We start from the raw sequence: 16,056 nt of genomic DNA, 5'->3' as shown, positions 1-16,056 counted from the left end.
CACTAAGACCCAACCACTAATCCCCCATAAAACACCATTAATCCTAGGATTTCTCTTTCTAACCCTCACATACCTAACAAACATCACAAACACATCATTAGAAAACACATCATTCCACATAACACTTTTTCAAACAAATATACACTCACACATTTTCTTTCCTATCTCTTCTACATTATTTAAAAACAGCTTAATTCTACCTATTCATAAGTCTCACACAACACCATCTTACACTATAAAAACATAATTTAGATCCAACACAGACATAGTGCACACAATTAAACACATACTGTTTATCGCTAAAAATCTACTTATATCTGGAGACCTACACCAAAACCCTGGACCACAAAACTCTCTATTCTCTGCTAGGCAAATCTCTGACCTATTGATTCTGAATGTAAACATCAGAAGTAACTCTAACAAACTTTCTGACCTACACACATTTATAGCTCACTACTCCCCTGACATACTAACCATTACCGAGATGTGGCTAAAACCTAGTACTCAAAATGAAGACATTCTCCCACCAGGATATAATATCCTAAGACAGGATGGAGTGGGGAAAAAAGGGAAGTGGAGTTGTTATCTTCTACAAAAATACAATCAACATCAAACCTCTACAACCCCCCATACCTACATTTCAAAATGCCGAAACCTTAGGTTCAACCCTAAGCATAAATGACACAAAAACTAAAATCATACTCTGCTGTTATAGTCCCCCAAGTAATAACTCTCCTGTCACTGAAGAAATGTTACAATGGGCCACAGATAATCTCCCCCAAGAAACCATCTTACTAGGTGACCTGAACACTGATTGGTCAGCCTGTACCTTTAACAACCTCACTAACCATATTAATCTTTACAGTTTTACCCATCTTATCCAAGAACCCACTAGAATTGACAAAAAAAAAACCCACAAACAGTCTTGTCTAGATTGGACGCTAGTTAACTGCCCCAGACAAAACTATCAGACAGGATGCCTTCCTGATGGTCTTAGTGACCATCTCCCCACCTTCCTCCTGCGTAAATGTACCAACATAGCCAAACCCATTGTTTTTAGACAAGTCAGAGATGATCGTAAACTAAATATAGAAGAACTAAACAGTATTCTAAAACATAGTAACTGGAAACCACTACAAACCCTAAATCTAGACCAAGCCGTTGACTACTTCAACAATATTCTCATCGATATCCTTGACAGACTCGCACCAATTAGGAAAATAAGAGCCAAGTCAAACTATGCACCATGGCTAACTAGGGAAACTAGAGCCCTTCTAAAGTCAAGGGATAAGGCTTGGAGAATTTGGAAGAAATACAATACTAGCCAAGAAACAAACTAAACTCAGTAGACAAAATTACTTCATCAATTTCCCAAAAAAAACATTCAAAAGATCCCCAAGAGTTTTAGCATGCCAGTAACTCTCTGCTAAAACCAGGCAACACTCCCACTCCTACTCCTAACTCCATGAATGACAACAAGGACATTGCTTCCCAATTCAATCACCACTTCACAGAATCCATCTTAACACTATCCTCCCAGCTATCCAAAAACAGCCCTACATATAACCCAACCAAATGCCCAGAAACATCCCATCCTTTACGGTCTCACCCATTCCCACCTCAACAATTAAAAATCACCTCCTAAAACTGAAACCTACCACCCTTGGCACTAAAAATCTGCCAGTCAACTTCCTAAAAATAGCTGCTGAATCCTTATTCTACCCTATTTCTATTCTTATCAGTCACTCCATACAAGAAGCATATGTCCTACAGCTATGGAAGGTATTATACATTATTCCACTACATAAAGGTGGAAACTCTTATGAATACTCAAATTATCACCCCATTGCAATTCTACCCCCCTTATCTAAAATACTAGAGAAATGTATACATTCTCAGGTAACACACGTCCTAAACTCACACCATCTCCTCTCCCCCACACAGCATGGCTCCAACAACACCATAGCACAACCACCACTCTGCTGTCTCTCACCAATCTGATCAACCGACATAGAAATAATAATAACTTTGTATCTGCAAATATTATTAGACCTCACCAAAGCATTTGACATCGTTTCACATCCCTTACTACTAGACACTAGGACATCCCTATCTTTAGCCTTTTCTGCTATAGCCTGGTTTAAAAGCTATCTATCAAATAGGCAACACTCTGTTCAATGCCAAAATGTACTATCCCCCTTACTCCCATCTACCATAGATGTACCACAAGGCTCCGTATTAAACCCACATGTTTTCTCCATATTTACCAATAATCTCCATACCACCACACATCATGCTTCACTTATACAATACGCTGATGATTCAACTCATATCTATTCAGCTCCATCACTTCCCACCCTACAACTCACTCAGGAATTCTTTAGCTCTGTGGAAAGTTGGATCACTCAGAATCAACTTATCCTAAACCCTAATAAAACCAAATTACTACTTTTCACCCCAAACAAAACCATTTCCACCCCTCTGTCCTTCACTATTTCCTCCAAAGATGGCACTATTATCTCTCCCTCTGACCATACCGAAATCCTAGGTGTTGAAATTGATAAAAATCTACACTTTAACGTCCACATTTCACAAACTATCAAAAAAGTCCAAAAAAACATGGGAAAACTACATAGGCAGAGGAAATCCCTCTCTAAACAAGTACGGATTACCCTAGCCCATACTCACCTCTTGTCTACCCTAGTGTATGATACTCCAATTCTTACCCAGCTTAGAAAACTTGACCTTGACAGACTCACATCATGTTATAATAAAATCGCCAAGTTTGCAAACAACTCCACCTTTAGAACCCACCATTGCCAGGCTCTAAGGGAACTGCAATGGCTGGAACTTCCCTGGCTACTAACCTATCACCAGGTAGTCATTGCCTACGGTGTGGTAACACATCCTGAAAAAAAACCTGCACGAGGCCAACTTCTCACCCACTATAATACAAATTGTCCTTTCCGATCTTCTGACAAACCCCTCCTCTGTATCTCTAGGGCTAACAATACTGCAGGAAAAGCACTGTTCTCCCACTCCATAGCTAGAACCTGGAATAATCTCCCTTCTGCTCTGATTTCTGCCCCTACCTCTTCTCACTTTAAAAACTCACTTAGAACACACTTAAAGAATAAGTGGCTATGCCCATGTATTACATAAGTCCTCAAATTATTCCAGTTATATACCTCACTTCCTAATATGCCTACTGTAATATATATTATAGTCTAGGTTTTCTCCTAATACTGATTGAATTTGTATACTTATTTTGTTATTAACCATGTGTAGCTATTTTTTTCTTGTTATGTATTCTGCTGTATACTGTATTTTAACATATTGTTTGAAAATTCTATTTATTTTAACATATTGTGTAAAATTTTACTTTTTACTTACTGTGGAGCTTTTCTCCCTGGGCCTCTGCTGAACATGGACCTGTGTCCAGTTGGACCATCCTGGTTAACAAATATAAAATAAATAAATAAAAATAAAATTTTCTCAAGAACTTCCCTTAGCTCGTATAACCTCTTTCAGAAGTCATCATCCCAATATTATTATTCAATGTTTATTTCCCTTTAAAGATGTTACCATATTTTTCTGATCCTCGGCCATATTGCCAGTGACCACACAGTGTAACACCCATTACTCATAACTTTTTCTGTGGATAAAGCTTCACTGTGTGTAAACTTAAGTAGTTGTTTAACACAACCCCCTGAATATATCTGCCATACAATCTGTATAAATCATTTGGTGAGATATGCACCAATTAACATCCTTATATTTACAGGAAGAATACATTAGTACATCTATGTTTAAGAAATTCTGTAATTCTTCGCTATGTACAACACTGCGTAACCAGAATACACAGCATGTAAATGGTTAGGAAGCAATATTTTTGTAGACACTCAAGATGGATCTAACACACAGTGCTGGACTGATGGAAAAGTATGCCACATTATACCACTTTTTTATGCAATCCTGTATAATGGCTGTCAATAAAAAAAGTACAGTTCCATAAACTACATTAAATCACCACCACAAACACAAATGCCATACATATAGCCAACCTGCTGACAGACAGATTCAATGAAAACCTCACCCCCCTGTCCCCTCCATCAGTAAACTAGGACATCCCCAGCAACTGACCCCCACCCCTCATCACCAGGGAGCAGGTCTTTAATGCCCTCTCAAAGGCAAAAAATGCAGTCTCCATGGGACCCGACAACATCTCTGGCTGCATCCTACATAAACTCAGGCATGAGCTCTCGGCTCCATTAGGCAGCCTACTCAATCAAAGCCTGAGCACCAGCTTCATCTCAGCTGAATGGAAAACAGACATTGTCATCCCTCTACACAAAGGTGGAGCATCCACTGACCCAGGCAATTATAGGCTCATCAGCCTGACTAGCCTGATCTGCAAGGGCATGGAATGCATTATCATAGGTTCATAGGTAAGTACTAGGCTATTGGCCCTAGGGCATATACAAGCCTAGCCAAACGAGGTTCCCTGGCTTTCGCCACCCAAGAAAATTATTTTCCTGTGCCTCTGTCGAGCAGAGACATAGCAGTGATCCCCGAGGTGAATTTCCTATTACCCATCCAATTGTCATGATTTCTCTTAAAGAGGGCTAATGAGGAGCTTTGCTTGACATGAATGGCCAGCCTATTCCAGTGCAAGGGAAGACTCTGGGACAGGAATCCATCCCTCCAGCATGTTGAATAAACAGCCCTTGCAGGTCTTGAACCCAGGACCCTGCACACCTTATCAAAGCAATTTACCATTAAGCCACCTTAGATGGACCTTATACGAACACTGGAAATGTCCAAATGCTTGACCCCATAAAGTTTGGTTTTGTCAAAGAGAGATCATGCCTGTTAAACTTGGTTGATTTCTTTGAAACAGTCACCAAAGCCATGGACAAGGGGAAGACAGTGTACACCACCTACCCTGAACTAGCCAAAGCCTTTGGCACTATTTCCCACTCAGGCATAATAGATAAACTCTCCCTACTAGGCATCAACTTGTATGTTAGCAGATGGGTAGCTAACTGGCTCACTGATAGAACCCACTCAGTCAAAATAGGGGAAGCCGCCTCTAGTAGTAGACCAGCAATGAGCAGTATACCCTAAGGATTGGTCTTGGGGCTTCTACTATTTGGGATATACTTTTCTGAGGTGCCAGCCAAAACCAGTGGTCTGTGGCTGACCAAGCTTACAGATGACTCCAGGCTGAGTGCTGTCTTAAATTTCCCCAGTGATGTGAACATTCTCCGAGACGGCCTTATTCAAACTAATGACTGGTGCCAGAAGCTTGGCCTCAAACTGAATGCCAAGAAATGCATCATTATCCCCTTTGGGGAAAATGGTGTCCCCACTAATTATCACATTAATAACAATGTACTAAGCACACAATCAGTGTGAGTAACTTGGAGACCCAAGTTGCTAGCAAGCTGACGTTTGACCACCACATTGCCTCCATTGTATGTAAGGTTTTCCACATGGCCTACCTCACAAGTGAGTGTATTTCATCCAAGAACAAGGAGGTCATAACATCCCTGTCCTCCTCCCTTATCAGTCCCATTATCAAATACAATGCCCTCTTCGGCATGCACCTTGCCAAGCATATGCAGCAGCTGGAGAGACTACAGAGGTTCCTGACCAGGAAAATCCAGGGTCTCAAACACCTACCCAATACAGATAGGCTAAAAGCCCTGTGCCTCTACTCACTCTCATGCAAACTGCTCAGCGTTGACCTGTGTCTGGCATACAAGGCCATCTCAGACCCAGGCTTGATGAAGTTGCTGCATATCCATAAGTCAAATTTCACTAATGCAACCTGCACACAATACCTCAACCTGCCCTGTGGCATTAATAAAACTTGTTGTTGGGATAGATTTTTGTCCCTTAGACTCCCCCATCTATGTAATAGGCTCCCTCTCCATGTCAAGCAGAGTACCTCACTATCCCTCTTTAAGAACAACCTGGATGATTGGATGGGAAACAGAAAATACACCCCTATAATCTCACCCGTGTCCCTGCTGCATAGGGGAAACAGCAGCTGACTTTGTAGGAACATTAACAAAATTTTTGGCTAGGCTTATAATGGTCTTCTTGTCAATAGCCTAGTATCATCCTATGAAGCTATGAAAATTGGGTATCATCGGTGGAAAAAATCAAGTGTTCTTTCCAGAAGAGAGCAGGGAGTGTAGATATGAATCTGTGCCATGAGCCTTCTGAAAATCATGCCCTTTCTCACCAGCACAGCTCAATAATGTAGCAGTATTATAAGCATTTTGAAACAAGTTTGACATATGACTCTCACCCTTTAAATTCAGAATTAGAGACAAAAAAAATAAATAATATGGAAAAGGCTCCAAAGTATGGCCATTTTAAATACTTGTACTTTTAATTTAGAATTTCTTCAGAAAATGTCTTGCTTTAGAATGACAGAAGCCAAATTCAGTGACAAAATTAGGTTGTCTTTAAAACATATTTGGATCTTTTCAGTATTCCATTATAATACATAAAAGCTTAGGTTAATATTAGCAGCATATTCCAAAATGAAACATGCAATGGTATACACTCCAATGAAATTTTATTATCAAGAGTTTTTGCCTTTCCTTTTAATTTAGAATATTTTTCACATAATATCAGAAGTAATGAGATTACTCAGTTACATATATTATGATATGTGACCTAATTTCTGGGATCTGCTTACTGAAGTCTTTCTAACAGAAGCTATCTCATATATTAAACCACAGCAAACATCTAACAACTTACTTAGAAGCAACCCTGAAGTATTTTTGTATGAAGTAAAACGCTATCAAAAGAGGCACAAGGATGATGATGAATTTTGGGATTGCATAGAAGATCAGTCCTATCGCTGATAAGCAGAGCAAGGTCGACCTTGTCAGGGACTCCAGTGCTGGGGGGATGTGCTGTTGAGAAAAAGCAGGAAGACACATAAACCATTTGGAATTAGTTTAAAGCTACATTGAATATTTCACTTTAGTCAACTAAAGCATCAAACTACAAAGTAAAACAGTCGAACAATTGTTACTTTGAGGAATCAAAATGCATATAATATACTTGACTTAAAATTGCTCACACATACATATTGTTACAGAAAAACAAGGCACATTCAATATTTAATGTGAAAAAAATCTGTCAGATCAATCTGCGTGCTCTTTTCCTCTCACACAGAGAACACCACAGGGGGCAGTAAGCTATGAAATTGCATTTATACCTTAGCCAGCATTTTGGATTTGTGTCCCGCAACAAGCTGATTAGACAGCTTGAAAAATCACAGCAGAAAAAAAAAATATCAAGGTGGATTGTGACCTGGTTTCTGAAACACAATGCTGATATATTGAATATCTAATGCTTTCTGGGTTAGTAATAACACTGTTGGACATACAGCAAGAACTTGTAAAGTGCCTCTTACAGATATCTAAAAGGAGATCTTATTCAGGTATATAGGACATTTACGGACAGCTACCTCTGGGAATATTTGGGGTTATCAAAAAGTACTAGAGAATCATCAGATAACCTATGTAGGAGATTCTATAGGAATGAGAAGTGTATTAATTGATTCTCTGACAGAGTAGCTGATGCATGGAATAGACTACCAAATTACATTAAAGCAGGAACTAGTTTAGATATTTTAAGAACAGCCTGGATACTTATTATGGGAACAAGTGTTTTGGTATATTGTCAAGCTAGAAGGGCATTAATGCCCGTGCTTGAAATACTTGTATGTATGTATGTATGTTTACAGCAATATCTGCCTGTCTATGGAAAATGCAAAGCTGTAAATGCAACAGAAAGAGAAAATATGGGACCATTCATATCCTTTATCAATGTCATCCAAGTTAAATACAAAGTATAACATCTGCAAACAGGAGTTAAAATTAGTGTACTATGAGCAGTCTTTGGAACCCCAAAACAGTCCAGGAAATGCTGTAGTGTAGACATCGCCAACAATGTATAATAAGGTAAGCGGTGTGGAAATTACAATCCTTCTGGGAAGACAAAAATCTTTATTGCAACAACTGGAAGTCAGTCAAAGATAAAAGGAGATGATTACTTTAAACAAGTGATGAGTATGACTGAGACAGTTACATTGGGATACAGGTGGGAATCTTGACAATAAAAACCTCTTTAGAGGATGGAGGGTGGTGTCAAAAACTATCCAGGGACACTGCATTAGAAGTTCTCAGAAAAAGTTGGGTAAACTCAGTGTGTGTTTATTCATGAAAAGAAACAAGACATAGCACGTGATGCATTCCAAAAGCTAAGAAAGTGTACATATGGGAGTTGCTTGCTTCACTTACTGCAACAGCCTTTACTGGTAAGCTGAAGGCTAATGTAGCACAGGCTTAGAATGGTCTTAATAATATTTGGTGTGTCAGTATTTCTGAAAGAATGACACAGAGACCAGTTATGTGTGGCTAGAATCATCGACATGCATGGTCAGAATCACCAATATGTAGTTCAGGCTGCAACACTGGACAGACAGTATGTCAGATCAAATGATATGAATTCTGTAAAGAGAAAACAGACTAAGGAGGCTGATTCTCTAAAGTTCTATACTTGTATGTTATAGGGTGTCTGGTAAAATTTAAAGACCTGAGTTGTGATTCTTGGGACAGTGAAAATGTAGGTGTAATTATGGGTAAAATATATAAATTCCAAAACAATGCTCTCTCAGAGTATTCCTCTTTCTCTGCAACATAGTGACCTCAGAGAGTGTTTACAGAAGTAATAGGAGTATTAATAGAATAGTAACTTATGCTGGGGGTATACATTTTACAAATGTGATAGGGGATTTGGGAATTCACTACTTGTTTTTCTTTAATGATGGTATAAATCTTAAAGTGCAGAGACTTGGAGAACTGGGTCTCCCATTTCTGACAAGGAGAATCTATTGCATCTCCAAATCAACTATGAGGTGGAACTTTAAAACACGCGTATGTATACAATACACTCCTTTTATATGCTTGATGCATTTCTATACTTCCCAGCATTGTATTATTATGAATTTGCTACACTTTTAAATTTCAGTGCAAACACTATTTTTTCCAACATGGTAGGGCATTTCTACATTTTTTTGCTTGCGTTTTCATTTAATGTTAAAACAGTTAATTAGTACAATATTTACAAAAATGGTTCAACACTGTCTGAATATCTATCTGACTGTCTCAGTAGCTCACTATAACTGTTTTACTATTTAGATATTGGCAGTGCTGGTTTCTTTTGTCACAGTAATCTACCACATATCATTTTTAAATATCTTCTTCCACCCCACATCCAGACAATCCTAACCCTCCACTGATTTGGTCAACTCATTTGTGTCCTGTTGGGAAAGCTGATCAGAAGAGATCACCAAGGTAGCCATTATTTGTTTTCCCTAATTAATTCACAGTTGTTTATGGTAGCTGACAGATTTAGCTTGCAATATTACTCTCACGTGCATGTGTCATTAGATTATGCCTTTAACTGGCTACACCATCTGCTTGGTATGTATGCCACAGCCATGGCCCAGTCAGAGATGTCACACTCACAGCATACCTAGTATCTAATGGGTGTCAGTATATCAGCATTTCTAGCTGCCTTCTTTACCTCTAGGATGGATCGGTCAGGAAGCTCATACCATGTATTTCAACTTATTGGAAACCCACACCATACAACTCCATACCACATTTATGGGCTACTTTAATTAATCCACTATTAACTGTGAATCATATACGACACCAAACATACAGGCAAAGGAATTCCTGGATTTTGTAAACACAAATTCCCTGGACCAAACTGTCAATACAATAACAAGGGGTGCAGCCATACTGGATCTGGTCCTCATTAGTATGAGAGACTGCTGCATACCCCATAGAGTAATGTCTTCTCTAGTAAGGTCAGACCACAAAATGGTCTCCTTTGAAGTAAAAATAAAACCTAGAACCCCAGCTAACCCTGGAACTTTTACAAAATACCTGAATGTACAGCACTTGCTTTCATAGGTTCATTGGTAGGTACTAGGCTATCTGCCCGAAGGCATTTATAAGCCTAGCCAGAATGTGTTGGCTTTTGCCACCCCCTTAGATTAGTTCCCTGTGCCTCTGTTGAGCAGAACCATTGAAGTGATCCCTGGAGTAAACTTTCTGTTTCGCATCCACTCGTCAAGGTTTCTCTTGAAGAGGGTTAGCGAGGAGCTCTGCCTAATGTAGATTGGAATCTTGTTCCAGAGCATGGGAAGTCTCTGGGACAGGAATCTATCCCTCCAGCATGTCCTATTTATTGTTGTGGTGAGGTTTAGATCCCTGGAGCATGTGACTCAAGGGGATATGGTTTTCTTTAGGTGGAGCATGTCCATCAATTCTGGGTTGGACATGGCTTTGTATGTCAGGCAGAGATCACCTCTGAGTAGGTGGCATGTAGCCGAGTACAGCTGGAATTTCTTCAGTCAAGCTGCATAGGGCATCTGCTTGAGGCCAGTGATCCTCTTGGTGAGGTACTTCTGTGGTCTTTCCAGTTGTTGCAGGTGTCTTGTAAGATACATGCCAAATGGGACATTGTACTCTATGATGGGTCTGATGAGTGATGCATAGAGGGACCCAATGACCTCTTTCGATCTGGATGAAAACCCTTTTGTGATTAGGTGGGCTACATAGAAGAATTTTCTAACCACTTTGGCAATGTGATTATCAAAGGAGAGGTTATTATCTACTTAGGTCCCCAAATCCCTTATTACGTCTTCCATATTTAGGGGGCTACCACTTATGTGGTAGTTTGTGGGTACTTTGTTTTTTCCAAAGAGGATGACTATGCACTTTTCGGCATTTAGCTTGAGGCCATGGTTTTTGACACTAGGTATCTGTCTCAGTGAGACCCTTTTGGAGGATGTTTGTGTCAGCCGGAGAGTCAATTACAGCCCCTAATTTGCAGTCGTCTGTGAACATGGTCAGCCATAGTCCTCCTGTGCTTGCCTGTACCTCTGAGAAGTATATGCCGAACAGGAGGGGTCCTAGGACTGAGCCCTGGGGAATGCCACTTGTAATCAGTTTAGAGTCAGACCTAGCTCCCACAACTCTTACCATGTGCGTTCTGTCCATGAGCTAGTTTGCAACCCATCTCTTGATGTAGGGGTTTATGTTCAGGCTGGTGAGCTTGTCTATAATACCTGAGTGGGGAATGGTGTCAAAGGCCTTTGCAAGGTCTAAGTAGGCTGTGTGGACCACCTTTCCCTTGTCTATAGCCTTAGTAACTGTCTCAAAGAGGTCCACCAGTTTTAGGAGGGATGATCTGCCCTTAACAAAGTTGAACTGGGTAGGGTCCATTGTTTGGAGGTTTCCAATGTCTCTGTTAATGAGATCCATAATGATGTGCTCCATAGCTTTGCAGACCAAGCTAGTCAGGCTTATAGGGCGATAGTTCCCGGGGTCCATTGTGGCTCCACCCTTGTGGAGTGGAATAACCATTGCTGTGCGCAACTCTGTGGGTGTGTAGCCTGTGGAGAGGCTGAGTTTAAACAGTGTGTTTAGGTGAGGGGTTAGTTCATCTTTGAGCTCATGTAGGACGCAGCCTGGGACACTGTCTGGTTCCATTGATGCTGTGTTTTTGGCTTTGGAGAGGGCTGTTTTAATTTAAGTGTTTGTGATTTAACGGGCACTACATTCTTCTGGTATAGTTATGGGCCCTTTTGGGGGTGAGGGGGGGTGAAGTTTGCACTGAACCTGTCTGCCAGGATGTTGGCTATATCGGTCGGTTCAGTGTATTTTGTGCCACTCTGCACTAACTCCGAGCAGATCTGAGAATTGCCACTTAGATTCTTGCCATAGCTAAAGAATGCCTTGTGGTTATCTTTGGAGTCCATGGCAATTTTTCTTTCGAAGCTAGCCTTGGATGATTTTATGAGGGAATGTAGTTTCTTGCTGATACTGATCAGGGATGGCTTCCCTTCTTGGGAATTACTCATTCTGTACTAGTTTCCTCCTTCTATTGTATAGCTTGTTTATAGCAGGGGTCCACCAGAATGGATTCCTTTTCTTGGAGGAGTGAGTCTTGAGTCTTGGTTTTGTTTGAGATAGCACAATCCATGCTTTCTTCTAGGTGCCCATAGAGTGCATTAGTAAAGGATTTTGCAGCTTGAACAGCATTATCCATTATCATGAGAACTTTGAAACTTCCCACCTCGGTCTTAAGAAACATGAAGTTTGCTTTTGAAAAGTTTTTCATGGTGATTTCTTTGACGGGGGTGGTGGCAGAATGTGGATATCCAGAGTGATTAGTTTATGGTCAGATCTAACCAGCAAGGGGTTGACCTCTGTTGTGGAACACCGATCACCCATGTTGGTGATGACCAGGTCCAACATGTTGTCACCTCTGCTCGGGGTGCTGACTAGTTGATCCAGGGTGTTTGAGTTTATAAAATCTAGGAAATGTTGGGGAAGGGGGTTTGTACTTGAGTAGTTCTCCCAGTTAATGTTTGGGTAATTGAAATCACCCAATATCAGAGTGTTTGGTAGGACCTTTATTTTTCCCAGTGTTTCCAGGAATGCGGAGTGGGGGTCCTGGGACATGTTGGGTGATCTGTAGCAAGCTATAATTTGAATATCAGTTTTGCCCATTGTTAATTGCATGTGGATGATCTCTGAAGCATCGTGCTGTGCCACTAACCTGGAGGTGTGGGTGTCCTTGATGAATATGGATAGTCCCCCGCCTTTTGTATTTTGGTCCGGGTTTTGTGGCCAAAATGTATGGTATGAATTGTAGCCTGGTAGTGCTGGAGTGCTCTCTGGAGCCTTAAACTAGGTTTCTGTTACTGCACAAATATCAACTTCCTGCATACTGAGGAGTGCCTTGAGTGCGTGCATTTTGAGGTTTAGACTTCTGGCATTGAGTAGCATTACACTCAGTTTTTTGTTACTTGTGCTATTTACAATGGTGGGTTTGTCTTTTGAGCCTTGCCTAAAAAAGGCACTATGGGGGTGGCAAGAGCATTGGCCAGTATTCAAAAGCCTAAATGTGACAGGAGCAAGCCATCTCTAGCGAAGCAGCGTGGCTTGTCGAGCATGTCATCCCAGGCTGACAGACACTGGATACCCTTTGAATGACACCAGAAGCTTAGCCAATTGTTGAAATTGATAATTTTTTCTCTAACAGGGGTATCATTCTTGGTGAGGGCAGGATGCTACTCAGGGTCAAGGTCATACCGGCCTGGGCTAAGTGATCAGAGAGTTCCTCCATGTCTCTTTTCATGTAGTCCAGGGAGGTACTGCTCAGGTCATTCACACCATGGACAATTACAGAGTCATATTTGTACTTGTTCTGGAGTGACTTGAGTGCTTGTGTTATGAGCAGATCCTGGTACCTGACAGGCAGCTAACAGTAACCTCCTTGTTTAGCCTAGTGAGTGGGACGTCAGTGTGCCTGACTACAGAGTCACCTATTACTAGTGTGTTGGGTATGTTATTTTGCCATAAGGGCTGTGATTGTGTGGCACACTGGTTTTCTGAAGTATGTGTTTCATGGTTTGTACTGGGGGGGTGGACGTTGCTTGGATGTCTGCTTTGGAGTTCTCTGTTGCTTGTGCAGACTTTTATTAAGAGCCTTCAAGTATGTTTTCGTGTATTTATGTGTGTTTTTTGCCGGTGCTGGTTTCATAGGTCTATGTGAGACTGGTGGTGTGATGCAAGTAATTCCCTTCTCCTCTTGACTACCTGGTCCATTCTTGAGTTGAGAGAGCTTAGCCTCCAGTTTGGCTGTATAATTGCATCTCTTGCATGTATTAGTGTTTGGTGGAAGGAGGAGAGGGTTGTCTGTGTACATGAGGCAATTGTAACATTGCCTCAAAATGCCCAGATTCACCAGTTGGACAGAGACATACCTGGATAGGTACAGTGAACTGTTTTACTGATTGGCTGATAAGGTCGAATAGAGAGCCTTGTCCTTCTCTACAGTATGGGGGGGGGTCTAGTGCTAAGGTTTATTGGTGCTTGATGAGTTTTGAGCAAGTGCTGGTATGAGAAGTGAATGGATTGAGTGCTTAAGTTGAAAGTTTGTCTAGTTCCAAGGGAAAAATTGAAGAGTAGACTTTGTGGAGCCGGGAATAGTTATACCCTAGCTAACCGGCGCTGTCCGGCACGCAAAACTGTGCAAATGCGGGTTTTATATCAGGGAAATGAAAGAGAGAGAAATTAGCCCAAAATGGCCAATAAACTACTAATTTCTGGGCAGAAACCACTCCTCCAGGGACAGATAGGCTGCTCAAACCTCCCTCTCTCACAGTGAACAGAAAAACTTCCTTCTATCCAAGTAAGGTACAGGCAAACACAGAAACTTGTAACACAGCCCTGAATTCAGCACTAACCTGAAAACTGGACTATACTATCTTAGAAAAGCAGGAAAACAAGTTTTTTTTTTTGTTTTTTTGTTTATTTCAGAAAATAAAGCAGATACAATAAAAAAAGCACTTTAAATGCACAGAACTGCCTATCCCACTTGAGTGTGTAGCCTACAACAGTTAAACAGGTAATTCAAACACAAAAATGACATTGCTTAAGTGCAGGCAGTAAAATAAGTACAATATATAGATGAAACATGCCTTTTAAATCACAGAAACTCTAGAAAATCTGCGTTTTAGGTGGAATTATCTAAAGGCAGCAAGAAAATGAAGAAAAATGATACTTAATCACTCCAAAGTCTCTCTTTTGTCTCTTTGCTGCTGTGGAACTCTGCAGGGCACCAGACAGGAGCTTGCTGAGCTGTATACTAGCACAAAAACCTTGCAAATGTGGGTTTTATACCAGGGAAATGAAAGAGCTAGAAATGATCCCAAAATGGCCAATAAACTACTAATTTCTGGGCAGAAACCACTCCTCCAGGGGCAGATAGGCTGCTCAAAGCTCTCTCTCTCACAGTGAACATAGAAACTTCTTTATATCCAAGTAAGGTATGGGCAAACAGAGAAACTTATAACACAGCCCTGAATTCAGCACTAACCTGAAAACTGGACTCTACTATCTTAGAAAGGCAGGAAAACAAGTATATATTTTTGTTTTTTTTGTTTTTTTTTTCAGAAAATAAAGCAGATACAATAAAAAAACACTTTAAATGCACAGAAATGGCTATCCCACTTGAGTGTGTAGCCTACAACAGTTAAACAGGTAATTCAAACACAAAAATGACTTTGTTAAAGTGCAGGCAGTAAAATAAGTACAATATGTAGCTGAAACAAACTTTTTAAATCACAGAAAGTCTAGAAAATTGGCGTTTTAGGCAGAATTAGCCAACGGCAGCAATTAAATGCAGAAAAATTATACTTAATCACTCCAAAGTCTCTCTTTTGTTTCTCAGCTGCTGTAAAACTCTGCAGGGCACCAGGCAGGAGCTTGCTGAGCTGTATACTAGCACAAAAAACCTTGCAAATTCATTCCCTAGTGACACTTTTTCCAAGCTGTAGAACTTTAGAAGAACTCTTAGTAAAGAAAAAACTATGAACCTTCAATGTCTTACTTGAGACAATGGCTACAGATTCCATCCTAGATTAGTGAATCTGTTAACAAAGAACATCTATTACTTGTATAACAATGCTCAAGTTGACATTTTATTTGAGGTTCATTTAATTTATCTGTCTCCATAAAAATTATAATTAGTCAATCTGTAACACATTTAAATAACAGAAAAAACAAATTCATTTGTCAAAAATGTTACAGTTGAATGTGCTAATGTGATATAATTATTTAGAACAAATGAATAGATATTAGTTTCTGATAAAATAGACCATATTAAGGATTACAGTCATATTTCATTTATGTGTCACAGTGAAAGATGCCCCAACAAATAATCTATTCAAGGATTTAATTAAAATTCGAAAATCTTCTTCCTGGAAGAAAATCATCAGAATAAATATATAAAGATTAAAAAGAATCCAGTTATTGCATATATCAATATATGTTAATATTCACTTGTTATTTTGGTTTTCAGGTGTGACAGACACATAGTCCAAGTTGATGCTAATGCTACATATTGAGTATGAGTTGTTCTACATTCACATATGGTTAT

The 16,056-nt window shown here is 40.1% G+C and overlaps 1 protein-coding gene across 9 annotated transcripts in view; it reads right to left on the bottom strand.

Annotated features, from left to right (window-relative positions):
• ABCC9 (ATP binding cassette subfamily C member 9) overlaps nt 1-16,056 on the bottom strand; it is a 1,652,866-nt gene that overhangs the window by 588,319 nt on the left and 1,048,491 nt on the right. For all 9 annotated transcript variants that reach the window (XM_044087794.1, XM_044087796.1, XM_044087793.1 and 6 more), the window contains one exon: nt 6,778-6,935. In XM_044087794.1, the coding sequence (XP_043943729.1) occupies nt 6,778-6,935 (158 nt within the window). The remainder of the gene's footprint in view (nt 1-6,777; nt 6,936-16,056) is intronic.

Source organism: Protopterus annectens, chromosome 11.part0, assembly GCF_019279795.1.
Source record: "Protopterus annectens isolate FY-2018-M chromosome 11.part0, PAN1.0, whole genome shotgun sequence".
Classification (NCBI taxonomy): Eukaryota; Metazoa; Chordata; order Ceratodontiformes; family Protopteridae; genus Protopterus; species Protopterus annectens.
The sequence above is the reverse complement of the archived record's forward strand: the minus strand, read 5'-3'. Positions and strand labels throughout refer to the sequence as shown.